The sequence below is a fragment of the Cephus cinctus genome, unplaced genomic scaffold (assembly GCF_000341935.2).
Source record: "Cephus cinctus unplaced genomic scaffold, Ccin1 Ccin1_scaffold0153, whole genome shotgun sequence".
Lineage (NCBI taxonomy): Eukaryota > Metazoa > Arthropoda > Insecta > Hymenoptera > Cephidae > Cephus > Cephus cinctus.
In genome coordinates this window covers 1,761,165-1,778,824 of record NW_014332881.1, presented here as the reverse complement: position 1 = coordinate 1,778,824, position 17,660 = coordinate 1,761,165, and the positions used below count along the sequence as shown (strand labels likewise).

General features: G+C 36.3%; 2 protein-coding genes across 11 annotated transcripts; one reads left to right on the top strand and one right to left on the bottom strand.

Moving 5' to 3' along the window:
* Positions 1-724: 724 nt before the first annotated feature.
* Positions 725-6,722, bottom strand: LOC107263484 (WW domain-containing adapter protein with coiled-coil homolog). Of its 6 annotated transcripts, none has more exons than XM_025080872.1 (12): positions 6,396-6,722; positions 6,283-6,316; positions 4,572-4,812; positions 4,234-4,319; positions 3,687-3,767; positions 3,123-3,321; positions 2,695-3,030; positions 2,385-2,608; positions 2,165-2,303; positions 1,846-2,072; positions 1,529-1,656; positions 725-1,414 (listed from the first exon to the last, which is right to left on the bottom strand). In XM_025080872.1, exons 1-12 carry the CDS (start codon positions 6,629-6,631, stop codon positions 1,336-1,338), a joined length of 2,010 nt encoding a protein of 669 aa, XP_024936640.1. In that variant the 5' UTR covers positions 6,632-6,722; the 3' UTR covers positions 725-1,335. The 6 variants fall into 6 exon arrangements, with proteins under 6 accessions (XP_024936640.1, XP_024936639.1, XP_024936642.1 ...); XM_025080871.1 differs by having other exon boundaries at positions 2,165-2,306; positions 6,396-6,721; XM_015730743.2 differs by having other exon boundaries at positions 1,336-1,414; positions 2,165-2,306; positions 6,527-6,718.
* On the top strand, positions 6,089-17,610 carry LOC107263529. Of its 5 annotated transcripts, none has more exons than XR_001536702.2 (10): positions 7,408-7,587; positions 8,324-8,418; positions 8,510-8,756; positions 8,853-8,970; positions 9,044-9,191; positions 9,295-9,382; positions 9,452-9,821; positions 9,937-13,910; positions 14,015-14,050; positions 14,125-17,610. XR_001536702.2 is itself a non-coding variant. In XM_015730844.2 (10 exons), exons 1-10 carry the CDS (start codon positions 7,544-7,546, stop codon positions 14,127-14,129), a joined length of 4,560 nt encoding a protein of 1,519 aa, XP_015586330.1. In that variant the 5' UTR covers positions 7,408-7,543; the 3' UTR covers positions 14,130-17,610. The 5 variants fall into 5 exon arrangements, 1 of the variants encoding a protein (XP_015586330.1); XR_001536701.2 differs by having other exon boundaries at positions 8,324-8,424; XM_015730844.2 differs by having other exon boundaries at positions 8,324-8,424; positions 9,937-13,339.
* Positions 17,611-17,660: the final 50 nt, after the last annotated feature.

Below are 17,660 nucleotides of genomic sequence, written 5' to 3'. Positions count from 1 at the left end.
ACGAACAAAAGGTAATGGAGACCACGAATACATTATTTTGTAACGGAGCATCTTCTTATCCTTTCTCCTTTTTTCTTACATTCACTTTTTCTCACTAGTTTCTCTGACCTAAGCAGGATGACACGTTCGACAGTTCCTCAAAGAAATATAACCATAATGTGAGAAATTCATACTGTGACTTGTACAATTGTGTTCATTATTCAACTATTCCAGATATTCGTCTGTTCAGGTAAAGGCAAAGCGCCATCGGACTTTAAAGACATTCTTGAGAGTAACAAAGCAGAATTTATTGTTAAGCGACAATGATTACGAGAAGAAAATAATATTTACATTGACGATTATTTTCGTTTATCGTTGAGAGATTAAAGAGAAGACGACACAGGGTGTGTGTTAACGACGAGAAAGAAAAAGCCGTGAAGACAAAGTAAAGATTGAAGTTTCTTAAAAACATTGTATCCAAAGTTATAGCTCAATAAATATTGAATACAGTAATATTATGCTTGGTGTATTTAAAACAGCCTATAAACACGTCCATCACTGACTACCCACGCAATTACAAATCGTAAGTAATCGCGCTTTCGTTATATACATTACCATTCTCTCTGTTTTGTACTAACTGGCTTGGACAATTATTCGGACAAGCACAACGCACGGCACACGCATATTTAAGGTTACAGCTAAGTAAAAAAGAGGCGTTGCGAGAGAACGGCGGTAAAGAAGTGGATTAAAAACTTGTGGCACGAATTTTATTCCGAGATTTACAACAAAACGGATCCAACTAGTTAAAATGCCGCTTATTCTTGGGATATGAAACATTGACACGTACAACATAGGTAATACAAGACAATGTGGACAATTCAGATATACAATTCAGTACAGTTTGAATTGAACTGATAGAGTCAATTCATTTCCTATTCAATTTGTGTTTTTGTGTTCAATGACTGATAGGGTGATTGTGTGTACGTTTGTAACATAGAAATAAATGTATGATTGTGTACGTGTATCAGAAGTATAAGTGTGTGTTTGTGTTTTTGTGTGTGGTGTAGTGTTTTATGTTTATCGGATAGGCCTTGCGTACTACCCAGAGAGGTGCATTTACTAATTAATAATTATTAATAATAAGACTTGTGGGCTGACAATCGAAGCAGCCCATCCACTCTGGGCAGCCCAACCATTATCGTTCGCTATCATATCATTTCTATGATGATATTATAATTTAGGTACAATCTTAATTATTCAATATTAATGAGAATATTAATAATTATGTTTTATTTTTTTGCATGAATTAATTATAGGTTGTAATTATTATTATTATTTTTTATAAAGTCCCTTACACTAAGAATCGTCAGACATGAAGGAATTTTGGGATTTCAATTCCTCCAACGTCTGAATTTGTTGACGGAGGAATAATATCCTGTAACATGGAAAACGTAAACGTGTTGTCATCTTTAACATTGCGAAAATCATTTGACACAGTGCAGGTGATATCATCGTGTCACATAATATATTTCAAGCATAGAAAACTCACCTTTGTTCCTGTAGCGTCGCCTGAATCTCTGTCAGCCTCACTATCGACCGCGCAGTTTTCAATTCCGCGGATACTCGCGTACACTGTAAACTGCCCATCGTATGTGCTTCCTCGCTAAGCTTTTGCGCCTGTAAATCGTAGCCCTTACAGGATCGAGGAACCGTCTTTGCATACACATTACCGAAAGGACGAAACTCTTTAAGAATTTGTCTCGGGAAGGAGCACATTCCATGACTGAACGTTTTCGTAATGAATGAGATAGCGTATACGATCCGCATCTCAGAAAGTGAACTCCCTTGAACATTTGATATACACACCTGTTTCTCAAGGATATCCGCGGGGAAGGCCCGTACGTGCTGGGTCAGGTCTTCCCGGTAGTGATTGGCGAGTGAAGGTGTTAGAGATGGGGTTAGAGGTGGTTGTACTCTTGATAGTGCCTGAAGTCCTCCTCCGTTTCCCAATCCTCCCAAGGAACCCAGGTTACTCAATCCTTGTAACGAGCTGAGTGCTTGCACGCCGGAATTCGCTCCTGCAGGGCTTGTCACTGAAGTTACCAATGAGAAGACGCTTGTTAATATCATGATTAGTGACAGAGGACGGCACTCTAGGCTCACGTGACTTTAAAGGATCTTTTACGTTTTCGTGCGTCGACGCAATCTTGGGTTTCTGAGTGCGTGGGAGTAGGTGGTCCCTCACCGGCAATATTGCCACTGGTGTCCACTTTGAGTGGAGCCATCACGTCGTTTCCACTGCTGCCTCGATCTCCGCTACCTGACTGCTACAGAATTCACAAGAGGTTATGACACTGTCAAAATAAATCACTCGTAAAAAAAAGAGGCCCTCGTAGATCACTCACTTGTCGCGATAGTAAGATGGCAGTTTGTATAGTCTGTAATGCTTTCTGTGGCGTGATGTCCGGCTGTTCCTTGTTGCCAGTGATTTGGGAAAGAAGTCTTGGTAGGCTTGCCAAAGAGACTGGTGGTCCTGGCGCGTTACCGTTCCCTTGCTGCTGCGTAGGTGAGCTCAGCTTACCGGGTGTCTGCGGCGTAGACGGCGGGTGAGACGTCAGTCGAGGTAATGCTACAGAAAGAAAAAAATATTGTAAACCTTGAGTAGAACAGCGGGATATTAGTGTAATCCTGGAAGAAAAATTTTCTGATACGTACCGGTGGCCAGGAGTACGGGTCCTTGCGGTAGTGGATCATGAGCGCTGGATGTCAGTGTTTCTGAGGTAGGTGTGGAATCACCTGGTGAAATGTCCATATCCTGTGCTTGACGTTCTACTCCCACCTCTTCCCTACAGGACTCTCTTTCCCTCTCGCGTTCTCGCTCTCGTTCCTTCTCTCTCTCACGTTCTCGTGAGGAGACCTCGTCTCTACCACTGGCACCACTGCTTCCGCCACAGGACGGCCAATATTCTCTTTTGTCGGACTGCCGCGAGGATTTGCCGTCTCGCGCGCCGCTACTGCTATTCGAACGCGAGTTGGAATGTTTATCATGACCTATCGACACGACAAACCAGATCGGTATTATGTGCATCAGTGTCAGAGTGCCGATTGATCATCTCAGGATACAATTTACTTCTCCAACTTACTTGACCTAGAAGAATAGTCATTGGACTGGCGTTGTCGACTGTCTGCTCGGACGATCCATTCCCGAGGTTTTTCCCACTGGGATACCTCTGTTTTGCAGTTGTAATAATACTTCTTTCCCGAGGAGCTCATGTGCTCTGACCAGTCGCCAAACCTGGCAGTACGTTCCATCGCACCTCCTCGTTCATCGCCACGTTTGTCCTAAACATAGTGTTCTAAAATTTTCGGAAAAATTCAATCGTCGAAGGGTCAATGGACTTATATCAAAGCCTCTGCATTATGACGGAGCTGTTTTGTTCGAGCCTTTTTTAAAGAGATATAGCAACACTAATACGTACTGGTGTGAAATTACGTCTGGAAATACGGAGTTACGCGAGGCAACTGGGGTTTAGTCTGTCTGACTCTAAAGGGATCTTGTGATATTGTAATAGGTAATTTTAAAGTAAACACTGTGCATAGGATTCATGTTATGCTTGTTACATGTTAGTCAGTGCCATATTGTTGTTTATAACATTGATACGTTTATTTGGTAATTTATAATTGCTGTGCCTCGTTGCAATACTGACCTGACAGGAATTGTGTGCTGGTTTCCTTTGAGATGAAGAATCTCTTGATGAGTTTGATGACAATTTTATTGGGTGTAAGATCTATTAAAGAGAAAGACAAGCATTTATTCAACTATGGAAAAGCATCACATATTGCTTTTTTTAGTGGAATTTTCTTAATAGTGTCAACGATGTTGATTTACATTATAGTTTATTATAGCAGTGATAGAAAATGATATATTATTGCCAGTTTTTTAATATCATAATTAGGGGCTGGGACCAATTAATATATATCCCAAAATCCTTACAAGGAAACTCAGAGTAGATTAAAATAAAGAGTTTTTAATGTATGCTTTATGAATGAAATAGAATTTGAATGAAAGTTCGATTAGATTGGTTACTGTATTTGTAAAAAATATAATGTTTCAGTATGATAATAATACTTGTTTAAACAGGGAATCAAAAGCACGTTTAGAGATTTTTAGCAAGTAATCTTATGATTTTGTGTAGGGATTTTATTACTTTGCGAATTTTTTTGCACTATTATTTGATTAAAATATAGACTTACCTCTCCACCGCTCCTATCATGGTTGGTCCTATGCTCTGAATCCCTGCTCTCACGGCTTCTCTTGTCTTTTGGGGATCGTGCACAATCTACACATATGCAAGCAAGCATGTTACAGCTGAAAATGTTAAGAGACAACCCTGTTTTTATACTGAAGGGGGAAGCATGATTTCTATAAGTTTCTGAACAGTGGAAAATGTTCTTCTTTCGTTCTGTTATGTTTATAGCAAGCGCTCCATGGACCTTTTGTTAATTGCAATGACTTATCCAAATCTCCAATTAATATTAGACGATACCTAAGAAAAAGAAATGTATATATAAATATATGTATGTATATTTACCGGAATACTTGTCCCTAGAGGAGGATAACTTATAGTCTCTGTTTTCTCTCTCCTTCTTGTAAAGGGGCTTGGCTGCATAGCTACGGGGACTGTCTCGATCTGCCCCCATACCCATTCCCATGCCTCCCGCTGGACTGTATGAGTTTCCATTTGGGGAATCACGCATTCGCCCCTCGTAACGACTGTCCGACGACGTGGTCGACGATGAATAGCCACCCTTAGAACTGCCGTATTTAGCGTTCTGAACAAATAAATATTAATCAATTAGAAACTTCTATTTGTACACAGAATGCAACAGTCATGTGAAATCATATGTTTGGAAATATTGTTTCAATTACAAATAGCTTATCATTATACAATAATTAATAGAAAACAACAAAATTTAGTAGCTTTAGATATATTAATACCGAAACAGGAAGTAAAGAGGGATACTAAGCAGCAGTACAATGTTCAACAAAGAAAATTTCATTGAATAATGAGATTTCAAATTGAATGAGTATGAATGTAAAAAATACTCGACATTTAATTTACGAGGATCCCCAATAATGATCTCGCGATACACTCGTAATGTAAAATAACTACGAATATGCAGATTATTGATTTTTGTAGAAGTGAGGTTATGTTTACAAGACTTTAAAGAGCTCGTCTTTGTAATAACATTTAAATATCTCGAATGCTATTTAAATATGTATATTTAACTCTTTTTCTTTAAAATTCATAGGAAACCACAAAGAAATGATGAATTATTAAAATAATTTTTGCAATGAATCAAATAACAGAAAAAAAAGAACATTATTCAGATTCTCAGAGGGAAATGCATTGGACGATGCGTTTTAAAAACTTCTTTAATATTTTTAATTACCGTACGATCTAAATGATAATGCCACAATTTTGCCATCAATCACAACAAACTAGTAGTTCAAAAATTCGAAGGAAAACAAGAAACGAAATTTGAACATGAGCAAATCACGTAAATTTTATCCGAGTCAGCTACACTGTTGAATACGAACTTCCTTATTGACTTACAAAGGATGGAATGAGAAAATGAAGAAAGTCAACGAAAAATGGCTCAAAGAAATTTACAAACGCGAATCAAACCTATCCCGAACAAGACCAATGTATGAGCTATGTTATATGCACAGTACAGAGCCAACAGAAAACTGAATATTAAATCTAACCTAGCGGAAGTCACAATACACTTAGAGCAGAAGAGTTTCTTTACAAAATCGTGAGGACCAATGAGTTTAAGGGAAAACATAAACCAAAGTATTAAAAAAATGTGTCAGCATTTCTTCGTATTTTCTTGAAATATCAGAACTCCCCATCAAGCTGTCGTCAAAAATCGATTGCTCAGAGAATAAGAATTTCGCGGTAAAAGAAAAAAAAACCATTGAAAGTTAACGATAGGAAAACCGCGATGACACGTACAGCAAAATAACTTCCGAAGTTCCTTGATACGGGATTGCGTTAAACGTGAAGACAGGTGTTCTACGATGAAACCCAGGTGGAAAGGTTGACCGATAACGAAAGCAATGAGCACAATTATCGAACTGGTATGATCTTCGCGGGAATATGAATCGCGATTATACGATAGAGTTTAGGCTAATGGGATTAATACAAAAGTTTCGGAGGAAAATCGCGTGTGTCAAAGGTGTTGAGGAAATAACCCCCCTCCGAGTCGCCCAACGGGAATAGCCCCTTCGATATTTACCTGATAGGGATGGGCCTGGTGCTTTTCGAAGTACCTGAAATCATAGAAAGAAGAAGGTGAATTAACGGTGGATAAAGCGGGATATCCGCGGTGGAAATGAGTTCGTTTTTCACCGGGGAAAATCCCTTGCGAATGGCGGTGGTGATGATGTCGAGTAGGTCGGACGGACGGACGACGAGATGAGAGGTGAGGTGTGAGTGAGGTTGGTTGTGTCAGGATCGGGTATTTGATGGTGGTCCCCTACCCATCGCTGATCCTTTGTGGTTTCCTTGCATGCATTACCATCAATGCCGGTGTCTAGGGGAAATTCGCGGACTCGCAGGTTCCCTTTTCGGTCGGTCAATGTCATAAAAACAACATTAACGCTTATTTAACAGTCAACTTTCTTTCTACCCGGACGCCATGTCACATACGTGATCGGTCGCTAGCGGTCGGTTCAGACCCTTGGCTAACTTCACGTCCCGTGCCTGATGAGCACGGCTTCCTTCAGGAGCGTATAGCGCTAGAGAACTACTTTTTGTGAACATTTTCATATTCACTGTTCTACGATCATACATTTACAGTAGGCCTGTTACGTCTTGAAAAATTAATCCTCATAATGTTGATAAATTATGTAAAAAATTGTTATACCGAATTGTTTTCATAGTATTATGGCATTCTGCATTAGCGCCATCTGCCCTTATAGGGCAAATAGAAATAAACCTTTATTTTATAAATAATACTTAATTTACGTTCAGTCTTGACTATAGTATCATAAATTAAGTTTAATGTCACAAATTATCCTTTGCAACAGTTTCCTGAATAGTATCTTTAAAAAATTGGTGTGCTCCTTTTACCAGTAATAGCCAATTTCTTCACCTTCGGATAAAATCTATCCTGCGAATAAATTCCCGGCTAACCAATCATTGTCATGTTTTAGTTTATTCGCTGGATTAATTTTATCCGAAGGTGAAGAAATTAGCCATAAGGCCAGGGTTCATCAATTTGATTTTCGATCCTAAATACTATATTCACGTTTTGTTTGAACCGAAGCTGCTGCAACGGAATCGTCGATGTAACGGGACGCAAGGCGTCGCGGTCCATTTGGTCGAAACCACGGTCGAAGCTGCTCTGTTTGCAGGAAAGAGCTATAGGCGGCACCACGAGCGGCAAAACACGCCGCAAAACTACAAAACATGCAGAAACATAAACGCGGATCGACGTTACAATGGCATTCTTCGAGGTTCGACGAGTTTATCTGATTTTGTGGTGATTTCTGGATATGTGGGGCACACTGGCAACGAGTCCGTACAGCGTCACGGGAAGGTACAATGATCCTTTTAATATCGAACTACATTGACTCCATGACTTCGAAAGGCTTGTCCGAAAACCTGCGTACTTCCATTGTTGATTGAAACGGCCCTCCTTGGTATGGCGTATCCAGGAAAAATGACATTCCTACTGTGACAGTATATTTATTGAATTGAGATAGGTTTATTATCCTGTTAAACTACTTTTGCTTTATGGATGAATATGTAGAATGTATAATTACTTGTACACAGCTAACCCCTCCTGCTTAAGGTATGGCCATGCACCTTCAATTGGTGTTTATGAACTCCAAGTTTCCATTCAAAATACTATTTCCTGTAACATTCCATATTTTGGATCTGATCTGATGTAACACATATTTATTTGCCTAAGAAATTGTTTTCATTTTAGAATAAAAAGTCTCTCCGGCTAAACTGTAGAATACGACTTCTTCTTGAAGTTAGTTATGGATTGTTTATTTTTTTTTACGTGAATCTCTTCAAGAACGTATTCTGCAGTTTTATCCTATTTACTAATTGGCTATAATTTCTATAAAAAAGGCTATTTAATTTTGGAGTATATGTTTTTAATAATACAAATTTATACTGAATAACAGTCTTTCCTTTCGATTCCCATATATTTATTTTGTTTTTTACTTATTAATTATATGTATGTATCTTGGTCCCTTGGAATTATTATATTACCTAGTTAACTGATAGGCATGGAATGAAGTTTTGATTTATATGCATTATAGTTTCCATCTGAAAGATACGGCACAACCAACTCAAGATACTGATATTACGAGTTCATTAATACCACAAGGACATTTGTTAAAAGATGTCAGCCAAAGTGAGAGTTCCGTGAAATACAAATCATTGATTATTTAATTAAAGTACAGTTGTTATGCCTTTCTGTTACTATTTTTACTGTATTTTCTTAGGGAAAACAATGGACAAGCAATTGTCAGAAGAACGCGAACGTTCCGGGAGTTTGGATACTACAAAATTATTGTCTGAGAATGATATTAAATGTGATCAAAGTAATAAATCACAAAGCAATCATTTGGAAGCTAACAAATCACTTCAAGAAATTTTTCCTTGGCTTATTAAATTCACCAAAATTATGTGTTCTGCGGTTGGTAATAAAAGCTACCAGCTTTTGGAGCGGTTACTGTCCATTTATATAGAGTAAGCATTTGTTAAATTTTATTTTAATTTACAAGTTTACAGTAAGTTCTTCACTTTAATATATCTTGGTCACAAATTTGTACTTGTATTTCACAGGAATGTATCCAAAGATGTAAATACATGCTACTCTAAGCCTTATAGAGCAGCTAAACTAAAGAATCATATGAATAATACTCTTACATTTTTTCATTTTTACTGGCAAGACGTAAAAGAGGTATATTCTTCCCTTACTGTTTAATTTTTACTTCATTCATACAAAAATATTAATCACTAATCTTTCCTCTCAGGGAGTGAATGATCACAGTTCATATTTGGATAAGATGTCTGAAATAGTTGGATTGTATATGGATATGGAGCTTAAAGCATCCAAAAGGGGAAAAGATTCATGTCTTAAAGTTGCCGCAAAACTCCTCACTGCTCTGCACATATTTCTAGGTATGGTAAATATATATTTTTTGTCTTAGGCATTAGAATCTACCAAATATAACGATGCAACAAGTATTCTGATAAGTTGCTAAAATAAGATAATTTATTTTAGAAAACTCGGAGGAACATACATTCAAAGTATTGTTCAGAGCAAAATTCATCACAAAGAAGTACAGTGACATATTTGACCTTATTTTCACGTATGTAAAAATGATTTCCTTATCAGTTAACTGCAGTGGTAACATTCTAAATTTTCATTTGTTAAACAGGAAATGTTTTGCAAGCGTATCAAAGAACATAGAGCCAATGTCGGACGTGACGTATGTGCGCTACTTGCTTGCTTTGAAGTTATGGAAAAAGATCAAGAAAGATTCCCGTGACAAAAAGAAGATCAACGAATTAGCTCTGTCCAAATTGGGTCCGTTGGTACCCAACGTGGGCTCGGAGTTGGCGAAATTTATTCCGAAACCACCAAAGTGTCATAAAAGCCGAACATTATCTTTAATGCAACCGAACTCATTCGATTTGAGAAGTGCGTGTGATAACTTTTTGTCATTTCAAGATAAAGATCTTGTGTCCTTGCCAAAGGAGGAATCAACGACAAAAGTGATTGAGAATAACGTCGTATCCACTGCAAAGGTAACTTCTATCATTTAATTATAATATATAATTAACTTGAAAGACTTGCAATTATTTTGCAATACATTTTTCATATATTCAAGGCTAGCATATTTATATATTTCTTTTTCAACAGAGAAACTCATATCATCCAGTATCAATGGATCAGCAACAAACTCAGGTAGGAAATGAGAATCGTCCAAAAATCATGACACTTTGTGAAACTCCAGCGATTGGAATATCTCCGGCTAAGAAGTCGGTGAAATTGAAGAAGTTCAAGCGATTAGTACCAAAGTTAAAACCAGGTGAGATTATACTGATTGACTTGATAATGGAAGAGGAAGAGAATAAAGAAACAAATTTGAGGAAAAAGAAGAAGAAAAAATGTAAGAAAAAGCCAGAATGGTTAAGGGAAGGTAAGAAGAAATTAAAGGCAAAGAAAGAGGCTAATCTTTCAAAATCCGACTACTGGATAAATACACCGGATGCGAAACTTACTGAAAATCATGACGATAATCCATCCAGTTCTATTTCCGAATGCGTGCCAGTATCTGAGAACAAAGTAACCGAAAGGTACGGAGGTTGTATGTTGTCAAATGGCCAAACTAACAAATCATTATGCAACAGTGTCAAGAAAATCGCTTATGCCTCAATGAATCTGCAGCAAGCAGAGAAAAAGGAAAAAGATGGAATATTGTCGGAAGTATCTCCTTTGAGGGATAGTGAAATGATTTTGAATTATACGAAATCTCAGGTCAATAACGACTTGTTTTCTCAGGGAGAAAACTCCGTAGAAGCAATAGCTTCACCCGCGTTGTGCCAAGACTGTAACCTAACCTCAGAGATTATAAAGCAAGATTCACATTCAACTATAGATAATAATACAATGAATAGTCTAAATGTATCCTATGATAACGTTCTTACGAATTCGTGTAATCGTCTTCAAGATTCATCGAAAGACGTGTATCGCATGAATAGCAGTGATGGAGTTATATCAAATAATACAGGAATAACCAAACCTAAGTCGAATAAGGCTATCGATAAACAGGCTTCTATTCCAAATAAAAGCGTAGAAGTAAATCTGTTGAGTTTTAATGGATTAATGCGCAATACAGAAGATATCAATGAATATAATTTAGCAGTGACACAGGGGAAGGAGCTACAGGATATAGTAGATCATAGTACAATGGATAATGAATCAGCCTGTGATAAACATATAGTTAGCGAGTTCTATAATCTTGATAAATCTATGGACATTTCAAATTGTATTAGTGCGTGTGATTTATTTGTGAAACCAAAAAAAGTATGGACCCAATTTTGGGATGTAATACCGGGCGCATATCCAACAAGTTTGGACCGAGTTTTGACACAAAGTATAATTGAAGGCCAGGACTCTCAAATCGTATCACCCGCTAAAAAACTTGGAAAAGCTTCTAGTAGTTTGGGAATAAGCGATATGAGTCTCATTCAAAAGCACTCGATAACAGCAACGAGAAAAATGCGGATTAAAAAAATGTATGAAAACCTGGAGGAGTGTGAATCGAAGAATGATGATGATTTATCCAATTCGGAGGATACCTTTAAATCATCATTATTCAATGACGCAGATACAGAAGAAATTAGGACTCCCAGCAGGAATGAAGTTGACGAGTTTGAAAATATTGATATACTGGATAGTATATTGCATGGAGATATGAGTCTACAAGATAAACAAGAAATCTTAGAGGATCCTACTTCGGCCGTACTAGCTTCACCCAACAAGGATAACTCGACTAATTTATTTAATTGCATCACAGATTTTTTTGAACACGGAGAAGTAGAATCACGCATGAAAAGAGAGAAAACTTCAGTCTGCAATTCAAATTCAGAATTCTCGATAGAATCGTTGCCTGAAGGAAGCCTGGGTACAACTGGCATATTAAACTCGTTACTTGACTTTGAATTAACCAGTATGAATTCTCCTCCCAATGACTTTATGTATTCAAACGTACAGACAGTAGATCCTCGTCTGATCAGAATACCGCCCAAAGATGAAAATCTTACCACTAATAGCTCAAATGGTAGCATCGATCTCCTGGCGCATAAGGAACAGTTGCTCATCGACTCCATTAATGAAAATGAAGCCTTTTCAAAGAAAACGAAGGATCCTGTATTTCTTGATGAAAGCGACAATGTTAGTGGGAAGGTGGCTCTGGTAGAATATGATCTGAATTCAGATAAGTCAACTTTTGAGATATCTGTGCTATCGGAAGAAGAAACTGTTATACAATTATCTCAACATGAATTAGTAGAGGATCCAATAACTACTCCCATAACGCCATCCACGTGTCAGTCTCCACTGTCAACTCATTCTGATAGTGTAACGCCCGAGTTATCGCGTACGTCCTTATCTAAAGGTGTTGTTGAACCAGCGCATGGTTTTAACTCCATAGCCTTGACTGGAGCACCTTATCTATATTCCAAAGTGGACAACTTGAAAGAATTTGAATCTCTCACGGATTTAATAACTCCATCTAGTAACGAAATCGACACCTGTATAGATCTGTCTACAAGTCTTCTCACAGATTTCACTCCACCTCAAAGTGTTGATTCGCCGACGTCTCCTTGCATCTGTGCAACGTCGCCAGGATCAATTGAATCTTGTGCTGAACGATTCTCTTCGTGTAATCTCAAACAAAGAACCTTACATTCCATGAAGGTGAAGCAAGAACAAGTCAACGATATAAAAAAAGATTTCATGGCAAAGACATTTGACCGTCCAAAGAGAGTTTGCAGGGAAAAAGTCAAAAGTGCAATGGATACTACAAACGAAAAAAATTCAGAAGAAACTACAGAATCTTCAGATACACAGATGACTGTAAATCGGTTAAGAAGACGAGAAGTTGAAGTTGATGCCCCCTTAACACCTGTCAAAATATCCTATTGCCATGATAAATCAAATATTGTCTATTCACCGCAATCAGTATGTAAACAATTGAAACACATAGATTTACGTAAACTAAATGGGACTACTCAACAAAATAAGCAAGTGTTGGTTAATCTAAATGGAAAGACTACTCCAGCGATAGTGTTCGAAAGGAGTCCGAAAAATAAAAAGTTCCTGCAGACTTTACAAGAGGATGTGCCCAGTCGTGGCAGTGTTCTGTACAAAGCAAGCTCAACTGTTAACACATCCTCAACAAGAAGTCAGCCGTATACAGTCCATTCTAAATTGGGAGTTGCTGTTAAGCAAAGTATTAATCAACCGACTCAAACAATTATTAATACCAAAAGTGGAAATGTCGCTAAGATTCCAGAGGAGGTTTCCAGGATATCAAGAGCTAAATGGTCTATGCGAAATAATAAAGTTCATACAACCAAGTTTGCGAAGGAACAGAATGTCAGAAGATCTGTTTCATCAGCTACGAGCGTCGAAGAGCCATCTATGAAGAGAAGGAAGGTCACCTCGAAATTGTTACCTCACTTAGAAAACGACAGAGTCATTTTTGCTGTGAATCAGCAGAAACCTCAAGGAAAAGAATCCAAAACCATTCAAAAAGGTAAATTCAGTAATAAATATATGCTGGTCGCTTGGCTTTGGATTCTAGTTTATTTTATCGGTCTAACTTTAAATTCACATCTTGGATTTCTTCATCCTATGCTGGATTCGATCCATTACTTTTTTCAACTATTTTTCATTAAAATCTAAATTCGATAATGGCAAGCGTACATGAATCACTACACGGAAGAAATGAATACAACACCGGAAGATAAATCATCATTGAAGATCTGAATCATCAGGTTAAAGATGGTTCCTTGGCTTTAATTTTCTACTTGCACAAATTTTATCCTCTTCTTGCAATTACGTTTGACATGAAACAAAAAGAACGAATATTTCTATATATTACATTCAGTTAATTGACATTTCTATAATGATTATCGTAGAAGATACAATACTGAGCATCCTGTTAAATAACAAAGTACTTAATACTATATGTGCCTGAATCATATGCAAAGATTTATGCATAGTAGATATATTATCAATGGAAGATCCTACGCAAAAGCAACTTCCTTGTGAATTTATTTAATGGTCGTCAACCATTTACGCTATATATAAAATACACAGATAAGGTAAGAGCACGATTGAGGATCTATTAGATAAATTTTGTAAAATAATTTCTTCATCTACTAACAGATCTCTAATCCAAATTTCTTTTTCTTCTTTTTAACCATAGGATTTGCGTGCAAAGACAAAACTAAAAGAACTATCGGTAAGTATATTAGTTATGAATCCTACAAAACTTTTTAGCCCTAACATAATTAACAACTTTAATCATAATTACAGTCTGATGGATAATGAATTCCCACGAGTGTCCATGAAACAGTGAACATGGTGAAACCAGTGAATACATAAAACAAACCAAATCAGCATATTAACCACAAATCATTAATCAACTATCATCATTATTCTCGTCATCATCATAATCATCCACGTGCAACTGTAAGAATCGCTAATATTTATACATCATTGATTGTAGTCAATATTCGTTGTGGCAGCTGATTAAAAACTCTTCATCAGAGTTTAAACATTCACTATTTTAACCGTCATCTCAACTGCCTTATTGAAAAATTTTTCGAATGAAAGTTATTGTTTACACATATACAATTAATGATTCGGCTTCAGATTAGAATATTGCCACGATTTTACTGTAGTACACACTTCTCGAGTTTCGTTGTATTAGTCAGAAAAAGGAGATTGAAAAACGAAAGGAAAAAAAGAATAAGAGATGTGACATATGTCTATATATGTGGTCGTTATTGTCAGAGACCACTTTGCGCTTGTTTCGCAGTCATTAATATATGAAAACAAGTCAAGTTCTCATTAACTGTCATTACAGAAAGAGAGTTTTGCGTGCAAAAGAACAATGAAATTAATTTTTGTATCGTATTACAATAATTTACATTTTATTCACTTGCGACAAATATCCGAAGATATATTGTGATCGATCTTAACACGTGTTATGAAAATTTCTTCGTTTCCAGATATCTTATGGCATTAGTGGTTTTAGTCTGCTGATTGTAAATAATGTACAAACACGATGAGATTGAGGACATGTATTATTACATAAGAGTATACTAGACTGTATAATATGAATGATCTCTTGGCAATTTGTTTAACTCGCAAGGCATATGCCTTTGCTGTAATTGCTCCGTATAACTGTAAATAATTATTATCAATTTGTACAGTAGTAGTACTCTTATGGTTTTTTTTTTTAGAGATTACTTTCGTTTCTCCAGAGCGGCTGAATCGTATTAATTTGTTTTACTAATAATTCCAAACAAAAATCATTCCATTAGAAGATACTGAATAGCTGAACTTATTATTTCCAACTAGATTATAGTAGAATAACCAGGAGTGGTTGATATTTTATTATTTTATGTCCTTTTCTTTTTCCTTTAACAAAGACTTAATTATTTTGGTTACATTAATATTGACTGTTGTACGTATCGGCAAATCGTTGCTTACTTTCATGACAAATTTTTTTTAACAATAAACTATTTTATTAATTTTATATAAACATGTTATCAAAATCGAGCTTGAAAACGAATCGAATAACCAGCTTAGTAATTTAATTTGTATTTGTTTAATGAACAGTTGACTCACTGTTATAGATATTAAAGCCATAAATATGACTCGAAGCTATTTCTCATTAAGTGGACAAACTGGAGTTCTGATCGATATAGACTGATCTTTTGATACCTCATATTTAGTTATTTATTATAATTGCGCGATGTGACAGAGCGAGATTCTATGTTGGATAATACACCCTACAATAGCGCATTTCGTACGAATTATGTCTTTTTGGTGTAAACAATTCTGTTTTTATTAATATCAAATCCCATAATGTTCGCGGAATAGCTAAGTCTATTTGCATTAACGGATTACTGACTAGATGAAGCGTTCGACGATTTGTAGAATTGATCAAGTTGATTTGTACGTAGCGACCCTGTAGTATTTTAAGAACAAGTTATGAGTACAAGTATTATTTAAGGCTTTACGATATTGCAGATAAAAAGTAATATCTAATAAGAACAAAAAAAGATCGTATATTACTATAAAAAGAGAAATTACTATTATTATTTGCAACAACACTTGTGTATTTTATATAAGATTAGTCAAGAATATTTTATATAGCCCATCGCAAGATACTTTGTAAACTCGTGTAGAGTATTATTATAATGAACCGTTCAGTTCAAATGTACACGTCAGTCATGTTGACAGCTGTCAAATACTGACTTATGCATTTTAACTGATTAGTCTTTTACAAGTATAAGAATACGTTTCCATTCACTTGACATTGTCGTATGAAATTGTTAAGAAAAGAAAAAAAGATACCATTGACTGTTCTACTTATAATCAATATCAAACGCTGATTATTCCGTCACGTTATTATAACAGGAATTTCAAGCGAACGGATACGTATTTTAAACGGACACGTTGCCATAGAATAATTTATAATCATACCGCACTCAAGTATTTACTTAACGGAATGTCAACAATGTCCAAAATCCTGTAAAAGAAGCTCCACTCTTCCAATATCTTCCTGAATAGACCCTCGCGATATCTTCCATACGAATGTTCCGTTTCTTACTGTATTAAGAAAGCCATACAAGAAAACAAAACCCATGTAACTTCCCTAAGCTATTAACCACCATTCAGTAACAGCAGATGTAAGTTTATCAAACCCCTATTTTGTAATATAATAGTACAAATACTAAATACGTAGATGTATAAAGTTCGTTTTTATTCCTTGTAGAAGTAGCATGTACGCCAACGTCGTCCTGGCCGTGACATAAGAGCGTCTCGATCACTTTGTAAAAGTAAGGCGTTGCTAGGAATTAAAAAAATTATTCGGCTAATTAATCTAAGGATGATGATGTGTAATAATAACTAGCCAGATATATACAATCGGACGTACAGAACTCAAACCAGGTGTTCCGATATGCATGTACGGTCAAGTGATATCCTGAAATATTAATTAATGAAATTTGCTTGCACGTGCATACTGGCGTTCGCTTGCTTAAGAAAATTCACGATTTGCAAAAATTCGTGCACGACTAATTGTGTCGAAGGTGTGTGTGTGTGTATCTGATGGAGTTACTGTAAAAATTGTAATAATTACGGGGTAATAGCATTCATTGTGTCCAGGTAGACAGGCGGTACTTGAATACCTGGGATGATCACATTCATTCTTTTATTTCACTTATCACTGTCGATGTCGTTTTCAAAGTGTTCCTCTGATCGTTATTTTGGTTGGTGGTAGATTTGAAAAAAATAAAAACCTCACGACTAACAAAAGCCTTACTTCGCACGTAGTAACAGAATTGATAGCGAAAGGTAAACGTAACTTAAATTCATTCACAGTCACACCTTTCGTTTAACTTTCGAAAATTGATCAAATAAAAATCAGATAATTTCATTTTAATTGAAATCATGCGAGAGTCGTAAACAGATTATGTTTGTCTGCATATTGGAAAATTATTTAGTTCAACCTATTTATCCTGACACTCCTCTCGTTTGTTCATGAAAATAATTATATTATCAAATCTCGATGGTCTTGTTATTGTTTATCGATTTATTATTTACTTGGCATCAGTTCGATGTATCGCTTGTGTTCGATTATCGACTGCGCATTTAAGTCGATTAGATTTTATTATGTGATTTATGCGTTTCGCGTAGGTACAAAGTATTCTAAATGTCGCATTATATTTGTTTTACCCACAATGTACAACACTGAGACTGAAACAATAAATATGCAGTTTTCGATAAGTCTTATCTTATCATTTGTAGTATTACTTACCTTTCTCAATTTTGTCAGA

Bases quoted from the DNA above. Each gene is read 5' to 3' on its own strand.
- LOC107263484 (XM_025080871.1), bottom strand. From the start codon at position 6,631: ATGACATTGACCGACCGAAAAGGGAACCTGCGAGTCCGCGAATTTCCC. The intron at 3,768-4,233 runs GTAAGTCTATAT...TCTCTTTAATAG, and splicing joins ATGATAGGAGCGGTGGAGAG to ATCTTACACCCAATAAAATT. The intron at 1,415-1,528 runs GTGAGTTTTCTA...TCCATGTTACAG, and splicing joins GCGACGCTACAGGAACAAAG to GATATTATTCCTCCGTCAAC.
- LOC107263529 (XM_015730844.2), top strand. From the start codon at position 7,544: ATGTGGGGCACACTGGCAACGAGTCCGTACAGCGTCACGGGAAG. The intron at 9,192-9,294 runs GTATGGTAAATA...AATTTATTTTAG, and splicing joins TGCTCTGCACATATTTCTAG to AAAACTCGGAGGAACATACA. The intron at 9,383-9,451 runs GTATGTAAAAAT...TTTGTTAAACAG, and splicing joins ATATTTGACCTTATTTTCAC to GAAATGTTTTGCAAGCGTAT.